Genomic DNA, 18,155 nt, shown 5'->3' on the forward strand with positions numbered 1-18,155 from the left:
AAGAAGAAATTAAACCCTACTTTCTATTTTATCGATCCTTGAAACAAAATAAACAATAGCAGAGATGTCGGATCTTCCAAGAGAATTGGTAGAGGCGATAGTCTCTAGTGGTTCCAGTGAAATCGATGAGAGAAGTCCGATTGACTTGCAAAACGTGGAACACTTTATCGAAGCACATTGGTAAAGCAGCAGCTGCAAGGGACGGGGAGTTTATGGGGACAGTTCTACAGGATTTCGATTTCAATTTCAATTTCAATGAAAAACGTTACTCCGCTTGAGTTATGATTTCGATTTCTTTATTATCATATTGTATTCCTATATGGTATAGGACAGTTCTACAGGATCAAATCTAAGATATAATAAAATAACTAAAAGCAAATAAAAAATATATGAAATAATTAACAGATGTTTAGCCATTTTATCTGTTTGTGTTGTAACTATAGTTGGTTATTATGATTCGTTACATTATAAATATTATGGGTTCATCTAACTCCCCTGCTCTTCATGATGATAGTTTACCATGGAGGGAGAGTAGTCAGAGAGGCATGTATGTAATTGAATCAGTGTTTCAATATGAATTATTTATTTTCAACTGTTTAATTTCAATGAATCAGAAGTAATAACAACAAATTAAAGCTGCAAATCTTTTAGAGAAAAAATGATTTACAGGCCAGAAAAAAACCTTTGTGAACATTTTCCATGAGGTTATCATATTTTGTCTTTCTTTATAAAAATAAATTTTGTAAAAATACTCCTATTTTTATTCTTCGTAAATATAGTGATGCTCGATATAGAACAATGTTACCATTTCTACTTAACATGCTGTAAAGCCTGCAACAATTAAAAGTTATATTTCGTCCAAGGGTTACTTTACCAATTTAACGAATTTAGTTGGAAACGCCTATGTGTATATAAGTATATTTAATTTTTGGAGTACTCTTTGGATGTTTGATTAGATGGGAAAGTATTTTTCATAATTCAAAATGGTTTATCTGTTGTGGATTATGATGAGCGTAAGCTGATGATATTGTCTTAAGGCTTTGGCATTGTTTATGTTCTTTTAGGTTTATATTTTAAAAATTGTAACAATATTTCAATACAACCATATAGCAGCAGTTGCTAAATTATAGATTGTTTCTAATAAGCGTCAATCTCCATGGAATTCACTACAACACTGATCCATTTATAAAGCTTAGAGGTAAACTTATTAGCCTAAACGATCATGATGATGTAGTTACATATAAAATACATCACTGCGAGGGTTTGTTGTTATCCACTACGGAAGAAAACACACGGCTCGTGGTATGGAACCCTTATACAGGGAAAACTCGGTTGATTTGCGTCGAACATAGATCTCTTGACGGATACACCCACGTTATCGGATATGACAAGAGCAAATCGTTTCGCGCCTATAAAATTTTGAGATTTGTCCCAGGATGAATGGATGTATGAACGAGATCTACGAGTTCAAGTCTAATTCATGGAGGGTTCTTGATGTTACTCCTAGCCGGAATATAGAGCTTTTTTTAGGTGGCGTGTCTTTGAAGGGAAATACGTACTTGCGTGCTATAGCTGACGACGACGTGCCTGATTTCTTACTCTGTTTTGATTTTACTAAAGAGACATTTGGACCTCATCTGCCTCTACCGTTTGAGTCTTATTATGATATTGTGACTCTATCTGCTTTTGGAGAAGAGCAGCTTGCGGTGTTATTCCAGCCTTTATCTATGGGATGGAGATTTGGGTTACTACTAAGATAGAGCCTAGCACCGTGTCGTGGACCAAGTTCTTAGCCGTTGTTGATATGAGACCACTATATGAGGGGAGTTTCCTTATCGACGAGCAGAAGAGCCGCGTCGTGGTTTTTGATCGAGTTGGAAGGAACTCCACTCGCTACAAAGCTTACATCATTGGAGAAAAGGGATTCTTCAGAGAAGTGGATCCAGTGGCATTTCTCTTTGAGTTGCTCAAAGAATTTCTCGGTCAAAATTATATCAAAAACACAAAAAAATTGCTCATTTTCCTGAGAATCGCTTCTCAACTGACAATCGCTTCTCAACTGAGAAGCGGAAGATCCTTTGAAGCAACGTTACGTGGCAAAATCTCATTGGGTATTAAAAAAAAATAAAATACAATTTTTTGTTTCGCTGCTTCTTCGTTTTCAAAATAGGTTGCAAAGATTAACATCACAGACAAGGTTTTCTAGCTTCTCAATGCCTTGTTGCTTTTGGATCAGTTATTTGTGTTAACACAAACTCTTTTGTGACTATCAGGTTGGTTGCACTCCATTTCACAGGGCAGCAAGTTGGAAATTTGTGAGTTTCATATGTAACACCATTTGACTTCAACAAAGTTTTGTTTAACAAAAATTAATATTTAAATGATTGAGCAACTTTTTTGGAGTATTCTAGTGAAAAGATGATTTTGTATATGTTCTAAATATGTTGTTTTAATTAGTTTAGTATTAATTAAATCATTAGTTTATATTTGAGCAACTCTCTGCTGAAGAGTTGCTGGAGAGTTGCTGGAGTAGACATGGTCTTATATTCCAAGTGCAGTGTGTTCTTTTCACTCTTGGATCTAATGGGACTATAACTTTACACTTTTTGCATCAACTCTGCTTATATACCTAATCAGATCCACGATTAACTACTTAATCTCCCGAGAACAGAGCTTGCTTGATTGCTCTTGTACTGTATTTCTATGCTAATCTTTTTGAGAATGTCAGTTTCTAAATATATATATGCCATATGGGTAAAAGACGAAACTACGAATGAGATAATGAGAGAATTTTTTAAAATTTTGGGATTGTTATATTGGATTCAAGATTGTTGCAAATTGTATAGTTAAGTAAATTTCATTTATTTATTTTGATATCAATGATATGTACTAAACAACCAATTATCTAAATCTTGACAAAGAGTTCTAAATTTTAAACTATAACGATTTGATTTTAGATTTTATCCATTAATTGTATATTATTCAGTTATTATTATTATTTTGAACAACCTTTTTAAACAATCGAAATATATATATATATTTTAAATTGGAAACAAATATTAAGTAGATTTTGTGCTTACATATATGAATATATTTTAATGTATAATACCAAAATCATTAAAATACAAATTGTTACAATTGATTAACATTAATTTTGATGAGTTATATTAAACCTAAATTGTTTAATACACTTCCCACGTTTGTCTCTATATCAGATCTTTTATCAGAAAATAGTCAAAGTTTGCGGGTTTTATCTATAGGCCTATTCATATATCATGAAAGAGAATAGGGAATGCGAGACAAGAATGGGTAATTTGGAAAATAAAAAAACATGATCAAAACCACTTTTAATATAAATGCATGACGGTAACTTTAGATAACCAGACGATATAAGAAAATTTGGATTGCTAAATTCAATTTAAAAGTTAAAACTTTTATTTGTAATTATATATATATATATATATATATATAAATATATATATATTGTTGGTGGACCTCGCGGGGTTGCTAGTTTATCTACAAGCTTTTTTCTTTTTTTAAGAAAAAATATATAATTATATATATTTATCTAATATAGAGTATTAAAATTTTAAAATAATTTATGATATATATATGAAATAATTATCAAAAATAATTTTTCTTAAATTATGTTTTCTACTTAAGTTTAAAATTATGTAATATTAAAATTACTTAATTTTTAGATTTAAATATATATTTGGTAAATTAGAAAATTGAATTATCTAACTCTATTTAGGTTATCCGATTCGAAACATTTTTAAAATTTCTGGCAGTTTTAATCATGTTTGATAGTTTACAAGCTTAACAAAAATATAATCTCGATTACTAATTAGGTTCACAGTTGATCTTGGTCTACCGTCATCTCAATCCGACTTCTATGGTGAAACAATTATTATTTCAAGCATACATAAACTAAATAAAACCAAATTAATATAAATTTGAGTTTTACATTGTATATCAAATAAATATTGAGATGACGGTAGACCAAGATCAAATGTGAACCTAACTAGTAATCGAGATTATATTTTCTACAAATACAATTTGTAGATAAACTCTGAATCTAGTACATCTTTATAGATATGTTCATGAGTGGATTGGCCTTAACATATATACAATACATGGTTGAGATTTTATCGTAATATAAAGAGATATACATAGGTGTGTCAATCGGGCTAGCCTGGCCCGGTCCGGCCCGAAACCCGTAAAGCCCGCATATATTTGAACCGGTCCAACATGAAATATTTCTGAGCCTATATTTCAAAGCCGAACCCGGCCCTAACAGGGCTACAGGGCTTTTCGGGATTTTCCGAGCTTATCTTAGAGATCAAAAATTCAAATTTATAAGCCTTAAAAATTAGTGTTTAAAAATGCACTATAAAACAAAACAATCAAAATTTTAATAACTCATTTATATTTACTACAGCGAGCTTAATTTTAAAAAAGAAGTTTAAAACTAAATAAAAATTAAATACTTTAACCAAATAAAACAATATATAATTCATATAAAATATCATAGGTAAATTTTTTAACCCGAACCCTATAGCCCGAACGGGTTGAGCCCGAAAGATCCGATTTTTTCTGGATATATATATTTAAGTCCGAGCCCGGTGTTTTTCTGTGTCGGACCGGGCCAACCCACAGACTTTGACCTTAATTGACATGCCTAGATATACACTAAAGAGACATATACATATAATAGATAAGGGCCCGCACGATGTGTGGGTTTAAAATTTGTTGAAAAAATAAATCCTAAATATTAAACAAATTAAAAAAAAAAAGTATTTCCTGAATTAAATATATAAATAATTTTAGTTAGAAAAAAATCATATTTTTATTTACCTTCATACACTTATTTATATTTATATATTTTAACAATTATTACAATAATTTAAAGCTAAATTATATCCACCAAAACTTTTGCCAAATACTCATTATTATGAGTTTTATTATTGTCAAATTTTTAAAACGTTACACAACTTATTTACAAAATGTTTTACATGAAAAGAGTTCATCAAAGCAACATCTAATTAGTAAGCATGTACAATTTTACTTTATTTTTTATCATTAAAATTATGATCTTACAAAATTAAAGTATGCTCTTTATCACTACCTATAAAATATATTATGATCAAATTAAACAAAATTTATATTGTTTTACTTTCATTTTGGAATAATTATAGTTCTTTAAATTATTAAAATTGTTTTGTGACATAATTTTTTTAACCATGAATTTTTTTTACTCTAAAGATATTTTGTATGAACAACTGGTGAAAGTTATCTACTCTATTGCAATGAATTTATGACCAATCTAATAAAAGTTGAGAAACTGAGAAAAAATAACATAATAAAAATAAAAATTTGAAAATTATAATCAGGATAGTATATATATAAGTCTTATATAATTCAAATAAACAAAATAGACATTTTATAAACAATCCAAAACATGACATATGTCATAATCAAGTTAAGGATCAGCGACCTATTTATTCCTCAGAAGTGTATCACATTATATTAAAACTACTTAAAACTATGAACTCGTCTCGAATATTCTTGAATTGTAAATTCTAAACTTATTTCTACCTGAATCAAAAGTTCTCATATATTTCTCCATATACCTGGGTTTAAACGGTTTACAAACCAAATCCGATAGAAACCACGTAAATCCGGTTTGAAACCAAATTTAAAACGGTTTACTATTCCAACTTCCCAAATTTGAAAATTGCTTCTCAATTACTCGATCAAGCAGCTCTTGTTTCAGTACCAGAATCATCAACATTATTCATAAGAGAAAACTCCAGATTTTGACCATAAATATCAATCACCGACTAATCTTCCAAACTTATAATGCTACTAACTGTAAAATCATTTTTGGAACCTCCATCAGTGTCTCCATCATTGATTAAATTAGCAGGATTTATATACTTTGATTCCATTTCATTGCATCTGATAGCTTCCATTGAAGAACCCTCACGAATCAAAGACCACACAATAGATCGGCAAAATTATATCGGAAATAAAAATCAAAGATCAAAGCTTTTGTTATAAACAAATAATATGTTTTTGGTCAACATTTGAGAAACAACTGGCCGGTTCATAGATAGCGGGACTTGATCCCTCGTGTGATGGTGCCTTATACAATCTCTCGTGTGATGGTGTCTTGTACAATTGGAGTTACCAATGACCACTGTAGTAAGATTACTTCACAAACATAATTTTTCTGTAGATATAATCTTATTTTCTTAATTAGCTTGTCCTATTACGTTTCAAAAATAAGAATTCTTTTGACATAACTTATGCTATTCTTTTTAAATTTGTTATTCACTATTTATTGATTAATAATAATATACATGTTTAATGCTTAATGAATTATTTTTTGTTTATACATGTCAAAATCTAATTGAGAAAAATGTATAATATAATTAGGGTACAATAGAAAACAGATTAGTTTTGTTAATTTTTCTTTTTAATTTAGGAATTTTTAAAGATATAAACATATAAATTTTATGTAGATTTAGATTTAATGTTATTTTTTGACACGTGTCAACATCTCATCAGTATACGTGACACGTGTCATGATCATGTTAATAGCTAATTTTTTTATTTCTTGTTTTTTGTAGAAATTATTTTTTTTAATAGAAATTTGTGTAAAATTGATATATGTCCCGATCTGGTGGTGAGTTAGTAACTTTTCAAACCATACTTATTATATAAAATATAAACGATATAACAAATATAACTTAGAAGAAATCGTAACTTGAAAAAAAAAACAATGGAGAAGATGTCGGATCTTCCAAGAGAATTGGTAAAGGAGATACTCTCTAGGGTTCCGGCAAAATCGATGAGGGAAGTCCGATTGACATGCAAAACGTGGAACACTATATCTAAGCACATTGGTAACGCAGCAATATTGGCAAGGGAAGGGGAGTTTCTGGTGATCGTGGTGGTAAATTGTAGGGCTTTTCTAATAAGCCTCAATCTCAATGGAATTCACAACAACACTGGTCCAAAAATAAAGCGTAGACGTAAACTTATTAGCCTAAACGATCATGATGCTATATACGAAATATATCACTGCGAGGGTTTATTGTTATGCACTACGAAAGACAACACTACGAAAGAAAACCCTAAGCTCGTGGTATGGAACCCTTATACAGGGCATACTCGGTGGATTTGCGTCGAACACAGATCTCTTCTTGACGAATACACCCACGTTATCGGATATGACAAGAGCAAATCGTGTCGCGCCTATAAAATTTTGAGATTTGGTACTTCTCCCAAGATGAATGGATGTGTGAACGAGATCTACGAGTTCAAGTCTAATTCATGGAGGGTTCTTGATGTTACTCCTAGCCGGAATATAGAGCTTTTTTTAGGTGGCGTGTCTTTGAAGGGAAATACGTACTTGCCTGCTATAGCTGACGACGACGTACCTGATTTCTTACTCTGTTTTGATTTTACTAAAGAGACATTTGGACCTCATCTGCCTCTTCCGTTTGAGTCTTATTATGATATTGTGACTCTGTCTTCATTCGGAGAAGAGCAGCTTGCGGTGTTATTCCAGCCTTCGAATTGCTTTGGGATGCAGATTTGGGTTACTACTAAGATAGAGCCCAGTGCCGTGTCGTGGAGCAAGTTCTTAGCCGTTGATAATATGATACCATTCTATTTTTATGCGACTTTCCTCATTGACAAGGAAGAGAGCGCGGTGGTTGTTTTTGATGACGATGACCATGAAATACTCCCCGCCACTCCCCACAGAGCTTACATCATCGGAGAAAACAGATACTTCAGAGGCTTAGATATCGGGACAATTACAGACAGCGGGAATTACTTGCGTAGCTGCTCTTATGTTCCAAGTTTAGTGTTCTTTTGAGAGTCTTGGATCTCATGACAAACATTCTAAAATTATTTTACACTTTGGCATCAACTTTGCTTGCTTTCCTAGTCAGATCCAAGACTCATTTCTTTCTTATTTTTTTCTTTGAAGGTTTTCGAATCAGATACTACTATGTTATCTGTTTCTTGTATTTTTTTTTTTTTTATTCTCTCTACCATTAAAACCAATAAAATTGCCTCCTTACCAAGAAAAGAAAAAAGAGAACTAAGAAACACAAACTGAATGGAAATAAAGATGTTGGTGATCAACAAAAATGGTTTCTAATGGAATCTAGCTAGTAGATAAATGTCTGTGCAATTGAGAATCAGTAGGCATAAACACTGGAAGTTGGTCTCCTCTCTGTGATCTTACTTGTTGGAAATAACCAGTCAAAGGGTTTACTCTACTCCTTCTGCTACCTTCAGTCCCAGAACCTGTTATGGTGTTTACACATTCATTACCAAGAGGACCTCCAAAATCTGTTCCTGGAATCCTAGACGACGATACAAACCGGCCAGCTTCAGGATCCCAAACGACTGAACTCTCATCGCTTGGAGGCAAGTTTCTTCTAGCTGCAACAACAGCATTTCTGCTTTCTTCTTCCTCATTTAATGGTGACTCGTTAGCTGGTGATGACATGTACATTGGGTTGAAGTGATCTCTCGTCAAACCTGGACTACTAATGCTACAAGACTCTGAATCAGCTTTGCCTTTTCTAGCGTGATGGGAACTTGCGGGGCTGCTTCTCCCGCTTACATTGCTGCTGGTTTTGTAAAGGTTTTGCCGTGAACTTACTGGAAGAAATACTGATGAAGATGCACGCGCTTTTGCAGCTGCTTTAGATGCTTCTTTTGAGTCGAGTTTCGCCAGCTTCCATGGATTGATCCTTACTTGTTGACGCTGAAGTGGCTTCTTCTGTGAAAGTGCGTCGGGATCTATGGTGGATCGTACAGGTCCAGGCTCCAAATGCTGGATAACATCGTCCTGGAGACAGAAAGATGAAGAGCTACAAGTGAAGGATGTGAAAAATACTTATTAGATTTTACTTTTTCTTACCTGTTGATCCATGAATATGTTTGGAGGTGTACACAAGGAGGCACCGCGGTATTGAATGCTCATTCCGAGAGAGCTTCTACCACTCGCGGCTGTCACAGCTGAGCTTGTAGGTGAAGGAACCTGGCTCGTTTGGTCTAGCTCATCTACAGATGGTCCAAGTGGTTCAGTTTGCGCTCTCAGGGCAACAACATATTCATATGTTGTGATTCCCTGCACCCACAAAAGTTACATATTAAAGCTCAGCTTCAATACATTGTTATGTTATGTTATTTGTCAGAGGAGAACAGAAATTCAGAAACATGGTGAAAGACAAAAGTAAAAACAAAACCTTTCGGATCAAAATAATATGGAAAAATAAAAGTTCCCCAAGAGGTATCAAAGCAAGTAACGAGAGAGTTGTACAAACAACCTGCAGAATGAGAAAAGCAAGCTCAAGTTGGAAATTAAGCACTGATAAAATACAGAATAAACCAGTACTGCCTTTGAGAATATATACCACAACAGCTGCAAATGGAGGACGGGAGAAACCAAGCCCAAGCTTTTCAGTTATAAGATGTTCCATTGCATTTTGGTCCACGAAACATCGAACAAATACAGCAACACCAACTCCAAATTCAGCTATAAGCTGTCACCATTGTTTTTGCAAGGTCATATCATATAATGGATGTAGGCAGAATCAGCCTTAAAGTAAAAAAACACTTTGTTGAAAACATACCCATAAAAAGCTTGCCGCCATAAGACACACAAAGCTGATGTAGTTTTTATGCCCCACACAGTTATTTAGCCACTAAGGCAAAAGAAACACTTAACATATCAGTGAAAAATTGGCAAGACAGAAACCCCAACGCCCATTTTTTAAATTGCATACTCGGCAATGATGATCAAACCCATCGACACACTTGCCACAACTTCGACAGTGCTTGCTAAACATACGTACCTTCGACACAAAAAAAAAGAATGTGCTGTTACTGTAGAAGAAGACGCAATGACAAACTTGTAACCAGGAAGTAAATAGACTAGTATACCTCAGCATTACACAATGAGCAGAACAGAGCTTCTTCTGGTTCGTTTGATTGCTCTTGTTGGGTATCTCTACGGCAATCTTGTATTACTAAACAACCACAAATGAATCTTCCTACCACATTACAGCAACCTGAGCCGTGTCTAATATATGGCCCACCATCAATAGCTGAGGCATTATCTGCCACAGGAGACATCACCATAAGAAAGAAGTATCCGAATTATGCGAGCCCCTATACACAGCATCATCATATCAGTAGAGCACGTACCAGGAACGTAGTTACTGTTCTGTGACTTATGTGCTGGAGTGTTATCAGTCCTTAAAAAGATTCCAGGATCTGCAGGATCTATGCCAGTGCATCGGATGTACAGAACTAAAACCGAAAACGCCTATAAAAACCACCATTAGGCAAAAAGAGAGATGAAAGAGAGTTGTGAGATATAAATAACAAATTTGAGAGCTTTGTATAACAAGATTCGTTTTTTAGTTCTTACCAGGAAAGAGTAAACACCAATGGCAATATATTCATAGAGTTTGTTCCAAAGAAACGGAGCAAAGAAGGCATAGTAAGCGATAGTCAGCAAGAAAAATACAGTGATAGCAACAACCTGAAACAGCAACATGTTCTATAAACGAACAATCACAGAGAACCCCATCCAAATTCAATGAAATGGATCTTATAAAGCACATGAACTATACTCATATATACATAAGCTCAACCGTGTGTTTATCCACAAACACATAAAGCAGATGGAAAAGAAGAGATTTTTAAAAGCGATGTCACAACAAAGTAACACATTCCCTGATAACAGCAAAGCATTTTAATGTCATTTTCAAGAAAAAGGAACAAACTTGTCACAATTGCAGATTACGACAGGAATTGCACAAAATCGTTCAAACCAAAGTGAAAAAGCAATCAAAATACTCAGTGAAGTATGCAAGGGGGAAAAAACCCTTAATAGAGAGTAAATAACGCTTGGAAACCTGAAATGTGTGAGCTGGAAGTTGCCATCCATGTCTTCTCGCCATTGCAGTGAAGAAACCTAAAACCCTAAACTCAAGATCACTAGGAATAAATAAATAAATTAAAACAAAAAAAACCCCCAATTTGAAAAAAAACAAAGCTTGAACTTTTTGTCCAAAATCTGTGTTCCCCTACTAAAACTAAACTCAGCGACTACAGTATAAAAATGTCTAACGTTTGGAGCATGACCCGAGAGCACTTATTTGAGTGGTTCCGTGAGAGAAATTTGAGGACTTAAAAAAGGTTCATCGGCTTGAATTTTTTTATCTAATCGATCAGAAGAAGAGTGTCTCTCGGGGAATTAGTAAAAAACTAGTGAAGCTGTTAGAGAAATTAATGAAGAGTTTTTAGAGACTTGGTATTTTTTAGCCGTTTAGAGAGACTTGAAAGCTAAGATATTTCTTTTTTTTTTCCTCTTTAAAAATGAAATCTTTTGAATTTCATCAAATATTGTTTTTGGTTTATTTTGAATTATTTGTAAATATTGTGAAGTTAGAAATTTGATTTGCAACCAAATTCAAAAAAAAAACAAAAAATGGAATTGTATTGTGTTAATTATTAAAATATGTATCTATATAATAATGTATTTATAAACCATATATATTAAAATTTTACATAGATTTATTAATCTGCATAAAACACATAACAATCTGATTAAATATGCGAGAGCATAGTGAATACAAGTTTGTAACCGAGTAATTTATTAAACAAGAGTAATAGATTTTTCAAAAAACAAAAAAAATGTTTAATAAATTTTGACTATACACATATGTTTAAAATTAAAAGTATTTTTTAATCGATTATTTTCAATTTAATCGTCTTTTTTATTTTACCATCTTTTCCACCAAAATGTGTTACCTAATAAATAAAACAAATTAAGTAAAAGTTACACGTGGCCCGGCCATTAGCTGTGTGTGTGTGTGAGAGAAGTAAAAGTCACACACGCCGGGTCGTTCTCGTTGCCGGTCAACTTCGAGAGAGAGAGAGAGAGAAATGCATTTGAGTGAGAACGAAGGAGTCGAAGGTAACACCTTCGTCGTCACTGGAGGTCTCGGCTTCGTCGGTGCCGCCCTCTGCTTAGAGCTGGTTCGCCGTGGAGCTCGCCAAGTCCGCTCTTTCGACCTCCGCGACTCTTCTCCTTGGTCCGATGATCTCAGAAACAGTGGCGTTCGCTGCATCCAAGGTTTCAATCCCATCGACCCCTTTTTTCTATCTAACTTTTTAATTCCATCGATTTGATCTCTTAATTTCTTAAATCTCAAATCCTATGAATTAGTGTTAAGATCACACACAATGCTCTCTTGTCAATTTCTGGATTTATACTAAACATTTTAGTGGAATTGATGATGTTGAAACAGGGGATGTGACTAAGAAAGTAGATGTAGACAAGGCTTTAGATGGTGCGGACTGTGTTTTGCATCTTGCTTCCTATGGTATGTCTGGTAAAGAGATGCTTCTGTTTGGTCGTTGTGACGAGGTTAACATTAACGGGACCTGTAACGTCTTGGAAGCTGTGTTCAAACACGAGATCACAAGACTTGTCTATGTCAGCACTTACAATGTTGTCTTTGGTGGTAAGGAGATTCAGAACGGCAACGAAAGTTTGCCTTATTTCCCTCTTGATGATCATGTCGATACCTATGGCCGAAGTAAATCCATTGCAGAACAGTTGGTTCTCAAGAGTAACGGCAGACCTTTTAAGTAAGTCCTGTTTCTTGATTCAATATATCTTTGAAGAATCTGGTGTCTGTTAGGTAGGGTAATATATTTTCCCTTCTGCCTGTGCTTATTGTAGGAATGGGGGCAAACAGGTGTACACATGTGCGATCCGACCAGCGGCTATATATGGACCTGGTGAGGACAGGCATCTTCCTAGGATAGTTAATCTAGCAAAGTTGGGTTTGGCCTTCTTCAAGATCGGTGGACCGAGTATCAAAACAGACTGGATTTATGTTGAAAACCTTGTCCTAGCAATCATCCTGGCAAGCATGGGACTTTTGGACAACATTCCTGGCAGAGAAGGACAGCCCGTCGCTGCTGGTCAACCATATTTTGTCTCTGATGGTAACTCATCTCTTAAGACACTCTCAAGACGAGAGGCGTATCTAAACATTTAGCCTTAAAACTTTGCTTGCTAAATCAATCTGAATTGCGATGTTATAGGTTCCCCGGTGAATACCTTTGAGTTCCTACACCCCTTACTAAGAAGTTTAGACTATGACCTGCCCAAGTTTACAGTCTCTGTACCTTTTGCTCTGTCCTTGGGTAAGATCTTCCAAGGTGTCTACACTGTCCTATACCCATGGCTATCAAAGAGCTGGTTACCGCAGCCCCTTATCCTTCCTGCTGAAGTCTACAAGGTAACAGTTTTCTTCCCACTCATATTCCGGCTTAGAATCCATACCCAACTTGTATGAATCTTTTGATCTGTTGCAGGTTGGTGTTACCCATTATTTCTCATATCTCAAAGCCAAGGAAGAGCTTGGATATGTGCCTTTTAAGAGCTCCCGGGAAGGTATGGCTGCAACTATCTCATACTGGAAGGAAAGGAAACGGAGATCTTTAGACGGTCCAACCATATTCACTTGGATAGCTGTTACACTAGGAATGTCAGCTCTTTTTGCTGCAGGATGGTTACCCGACATAGGACCTGTGCCTTTCTTAAGAGCCCTACACCTCTTTTTCTTCCGGACAATCACTATTGTAAAAGTTGTCTTCATCATATCAGTGGGATTACATGTTGCAGAAGGAATCTATGCGTGGTTTCTGGCTAAACGAGTCGACCCAGGAAATGCAATGGGGTGGTTCTGGCAAACCTGCGCTCTCGGGTTTTTCTCATTGCGGTTTTTATTGAAGAGAGCAAAAGAGCACCATATGTAAATGCAGTCTTGTATTGATGTTGTAATCAATACAAGTTTTACATGAGTTAAAAATGTTTTCAAGATTGAGAAACACAAAATAAAAGAAAGATCTACATTAATTAGGATATTCTAATCTCTGAAATAAATTATGGTTCTGAAAGTACACCAAAATAGAAAATAGATAAAAGTTATTAATCTTGTCTGAAGAGACAATTAGAAAACCTAAAAAGGATAGAAATCATCAAATCACTCCAATAATAGGAAGTTGTTGGTTTTTTAAACAGACCAAGATCACTTGGTTACTTCCAGGGCATGGTATGATTGGTGCTATTGTACGGTCCTCCTGTGCTCTGATGAAGAGGGCTCGCATGTCCACCTCCACAAGATGACTCACTCATTGTGCCTCGAGACTGCGGGCTACTCGGAGCCATCATCAGCACCTGCGTTGGGGCCACACGCGGTATTGTGGGTGGTGATAGGTCCATTTGTCCCACATGTGGTTTCGGTTCTTTCTGTCCTTCTGGGATAAAACTCCCAACAACAATCTGTAATTTGAAAGCCAAATGTGTCCTTAAATTGATCTTATGAACCATCCATATAATCAAATATTTGAACTGGAAGAAGGCAGAAATTACCTGAACAGGTGATGCTGCTATAAGAAGACCAGCTACGCTACCACCTAGGACATTACCATCCGGACCTGATAAGGACACGCTTAGACCTCCGCTTCTGCTTTTGTGACCATTGCTCACCATCAAATGGAACGATCCCGATAAACACAGAATCTCATATCTCCCCTGGTCAATGTTATACAAAGCACCAGGATTCAGCAGCAAAAATCAGAGACAAAAAAAGGGGACTGGAGAACTTTGCAAGCTGAATCTCGATACCTCATATGTAACGGTTCCACCAGACGTGGCCAACTGGCGAAGAGTCACATTGGAGATAGCTCCATTTGCAGACAAGACACACACAGCACGTGGCCCATTCTGAGTTAAGGCCATTATCTTGGATGCTACATCCTGTCCCACATAGATCAAACAAACAGTCAAAATCATAAATATACCAAAACATATGGACCTAAAAATGTCAGCACAACAAAACAGGTAAGAGAACCCTGAACAAGTTCAACATTTCTCTTGTTACCAAATATTTATTGACCTTAAAAGACAACAACTCACACTCGAAATTCACATGATTTTAAAGACGGTTGGTGATCAATTACTAGAAAGATAAAGCTTAGACAATCTTTAGACATGGTCACAATTAAATAAGGAAATTCAAGAAGATAGAAGAAGATAAAGACCTCTCCAGCCCTCACGGTAAGTATATGAGGGGTAAATCCCGTTCCAGTTGAGCCTGAAAGCAAAGCAAGCAAGCCACAAAACATGTCAAGATTGGTGGAGGGGATGCAAAAAGCAAAGATGATTGAAGAAGATACGCTTAAAAAGGGCATAAAAGTCTATTAGGAATTGCGGGGATTCTCAAGGTCATTGTTTTACTACCATATTCACCATTTTTTACTATATTCTAATAGATTGCACACAGCCGACACAGAACTTTCTAATTGCAGCACGTGAGCGAGAGAAGATTCCAATTATCAGAAGAATCAATGATATATATATATATATATATAAATACACATACCTAAAGCTTGGAGCTTTGGCTTATTGCTAGAACCAGGAGGCCTTCCTCTCATCCTCTTCTCTCCTCCTCCTCCGCCGCTTCTGCTGCCACCACTAGGCTGGCTCACCGTGAAAGAAGGAGCTCCGGAAACCAAGCCAAGTGACATCTCACCACTCTCAGGTCCATACTTCCTCGGCCTACCTCTCCTCTTCTTCACTGGCCCACCCTCAGCCATGGTTCCAGGCTCAGCTCCGGGCATGTTCATGTTCAAGACAGGGTTCTCACCAGGTTGGTACTGCTGCGGTGGTGATGGTGACCTCCTCATCGGCTGCTTGTAAAGAGCATCATTTCCATCTTCGTCACCAAATGACAATTGCATGTTCTGAGACTGCTGGGGGGGAGCTTGGCTGTGTTGCTGCTGCGGGGGAGCTTGCTGCTGCTGCTGCTGCTGGTGAAGAACCATTGTAAACTTCATTTGTGATTCTCTGCTCCCCGCCATTACACCTGACTCAGATCCTGACATTTTCCTTCTCACTTTCCCCCAAGAAAAAAACAGGGGAAAACAAATTGTTAGTAGTAGACAATCAACCAAACCCACAAAACCCTAGTTTCCATTGAAAGTTTGAAACTTTTAAGCCCTAAAATCTAAACAAACAACGCCCAAGAGAGACAATTCCGTGTTTCAACTACAAGATTTATACCATATCCAATGAAAAGTTCGAAACTTTAAGCCCTAAATCTATTAAATTAAACACTACGCCTATAAAGATTCAGTATTTAACACCAAATTTTGTAACAATTGTGGATTTTTAGATCTCTCTCGCTCAGACTCACTGACTCACTCAAAAACCATTGAGAAAGCGGATCGCGCTTTAAGGTTTCTGAATTTTAAGATTAAAGTGAAAATCATAAATTAAACCCAAAATCACTTTTTTAATATTAAACATTTTCCAGATTTTTTTTTCTCAGAAAAAATCAAACAGAAACTCTCGATAATTATTAATCAATTACAATAAAGAAAAAAAAGCAAAAAAAAAAATTGAATTTAAGAGAGAGAAGGAAGAGAGAAAAAGAAAACTTACGAGATAACTGAGGAGAAAATTCAGGAGAATAAAGTGTAAAAAAAAAAAAAAAGACAAAGAGCCAAAGGGGATCTGTCTTTCTCTCTCTCTCTCTGTCTGCCTACAATTGTTTTTTAGGGTTTTTATTATTTTTGTTTATTAGACAAGAAAATCTTATTTATATATATAGTCCTAGGACAAAAGGGTAATTTTTGAGATATCTAATTATTTTTATTATAGTCTCATTTTTTTAATATTTTACACTTTTTCTTTTTTATTTTTATTTTAAACATTTACACTTTCTTTCCTTTTTACTTTTACATTTTTATCTAATTGTTCACCAAATAATATATTTCACCCAAAAAGTTTATACTTTTTTTTTTCAATTTGATAAAGTATTGATCTTTTTGTAAGAGACTTAATATATCACTTTCGCAAAAAATATATACAAAATTTAGTTTCTAATAATATTATAAAACATATATATTAATGACCCGGAAATATTATTGATACACACAAATATAATACTTTCCACGTCAGATATTATTTTTTGGTAAGAAACATATTTTATTGACACGTAAAATACATAAAATTTAGCTTCAATAATGTTGTAAATCAAACATATTAATGACTCAAAAATATTATTGATGTAGACAAAGATAGATAGAATACTTTCCACGTCATATTTTATTTTTTTCCAAGAAACATATATTATTGACACGTAAAATTAGCTTATATACGTATATTATATATCAATTAGATTAACTATTGATATTTTTGTAAGAGATCTCATTTATCAATTTTGCAAAAAAAAATAGATACAAAATTTAATTTCTAATAATATTGTAAAACATATACATTAATGGCCTCGAAATATTATTGATACAGACAGATATAGAACTTTGAATGCTAGATATTGTTTTTTGTAAGAAACATATTTTATTGACACATAAAATAGGTAAAATTTAGCTTCAATAATGTTGTAAAACATATATATTAATGACCCCAAAACTTTAATTGATACATACAAATATGATACTTTCCACGGCAGATATTGTTTTTTTGGTAAAAAACATATTTTATTGACACGTAAAATAGGTAAAATTTAGCTTCAATAATATTGTAAAACAAACATATTAATAACTCAAAAATATTATTGATGTAGACAGATAGAATACTTTCCACGCCAGATATTGTTTTTTAGTAAGAAGCATATTTTATTGACATGTAAAATATGTAAAATTTAGCTTCAATAATATTGTAAAACATACATATTAATGACCCAAAAATATTATTGATGCATACATATATAATACTTTCCACGTCATATATTATTTTTTATAAGAAACATATGTTATTGACACGTAAAATTAGCTTTTACAATTTGTAAACAAAAATTGTTTACAATATATAAAAGTTAGTAGAAAGTAGGTTTTTGTTGTAATAGTTACTAAAGAAAAAAGATTTGGAGCAAAATTATGTAAAAGTTATTTTTAACTCTATTTAACAGTGTGAAGCAAAATTTACATGAATAACAACTAAAATAATGTATGATATATGTAAGATTATGTATACTATATATCAAATTCGTACACCGTATAACTAGAAAGAG

General features: G+C 34.3%; 3 protein-coding genes and 2 pseudogenes across 8 annotated transcripts; 3 read left to right on the forward strand and 2 right to left on the reverse strand.

The window, feature by feature from the left end:
- Window positions 1-1,436: 1,436 nt before the first annotated feature.
- On the forward strand, window positions 1,437-2,332 carry LOC147925056 (putative F-box protein At3g17620; annotated as a pseudogene).
- A 4,455-nt stretch (window positions 2,333-6,787) lies between these two features.
- Window positions 6,788-8,004, forward strand: LOC104753278 (putative F-box protein At3g17620 pseudogene; annotated as a pseudogene). Its single transcript, XR_015584094.1, has one exon. The product of XR_015584094.1 is annotated as a putative F-box protein At3g17620 pseudogene (transcript).
- Window positions 8,005-8,106: 102 nt separating this feature from the next.
- LOC104749502 (protein S-acyltransferase 21) lies at window positions 8,107-11,352 on the reverse strand. Of its 4 annotated transcripts, none has more exons than XM_010471144.3 (10): window positions 10,956-11,352; window positions 10,466-10,579; window positions 10,240-10,360; window positions 9,976-10,151; window positions 9,819-9,887; window positions 9,666-9,737; window positions 9,447-9,575; window positions 9,279-9,359; window positions 8,951-9,160; window positions 8,107-8,878 (listed from the first exon to the last, which is right to left on the reverse strand). In XM_010471144.3, the coding sequence occupies exons 1-10, from the start codon at window positions 10,998-11,000 to the stop codon at window positions 8,186-8,188; spliced, it is 1,710 nt and encodes a 569-aa protein (XP_010469446.2). In that variant the 5' UTR covers window positions 11,001-11,352; the 3' UTR covers window positions 8,107-8,185. The 4 variants fall into 4 exon arrangements, with proteins under 4 accessions (XP_010469446.2, XP_087347565.1, XP_087347564.1 ...); XM_087491439.1 differs by having other exon boundaries at window positions 8,107-8,900; window positions 10,956-11,268; XM_087491438.1 differs by lacking the exon at window positions 9,819-9,887 and having other exon boundaries at window positions 10,956-11,312.
- A 451-nt stretch (window positions 11,353-11,803) lies between these two features.
- On the forward strand, window positions 11,804-14,016 carry LOC104749504 (uncharacterized). The gene is made up of 5 exons (XM_010471148.2): window positions 11,804-12,178; window positions 12,354-12,696; window positions 12,791-13,059; window positions 13,159-13,355; window positions 13,432-14,016. The coding sequence occupies exons 1-5, from the start codon at window positions 11,989-11,991 to the stop codon at window positions 13,873-13,875; spliced, it is 1,443 nt and encodes a 480-aa protein (XP_010469450.2). The 5' UTR covers window positions 11,804-11,988; the 3' UTR covers window positions 13,876-14,016.
- LOC104749503 (AT-hook motif nuclear-localized protein 10) lies at window positions 13,955-16,701 on the reverse strand. 2 transcript variants are annotated; one of them, XM_010471147.3, is made up of 6 exons: window positions 16,565-16,701; window positions 15,504-16,016; window positions 15,163-15,215; window positions 14,747-14,878; window positions 14,492-14,653; window positions 13,955-14,401 (listed from the first exon to the last, which is right to left on the reverse strand). In XM_010471147.3, exons 2-6 carry the CDS (start codon window positions 16,003-16,005, stop codon window positions 14,156-14,158), a joined length of 1,095 nt encoding a protein of 364 aa, XP_010469449.2. In that variant the 5' UTR covers window positions 16,006-16,016; window positions 16,565-16,701; the 3' UTR covers window positions 13,955-14,155. The 2 variants fall into 2 exon arrangements, with proteins under 2 accessions (XP_010469449.2, XP_087347567.1); XM_087491441.1 differs by lacking the exon at window positions 16,565-16,701 and having other exon boundaries at window positions 15,504-16,515.
- Between the last annotated feature and the right edge of the window lie 1,454 nt (window positions 16,702-18,155).

The sequence above is a fragment of the Camelina sativa genome, chromosome 16 (assembly GCF_030686135.1).
Source record: "Camelina sativa cultivar CO46 ecotype springtype chromosome 16, ASM3068613v1".
Taxonomy (NCBI): domain Eukaryota; kingdom Viridiplantae; phylum Streptophyta; class Magnoliopsida; order Brassicales; family Brassicaceae; genus Camelina; species Camelina sativa.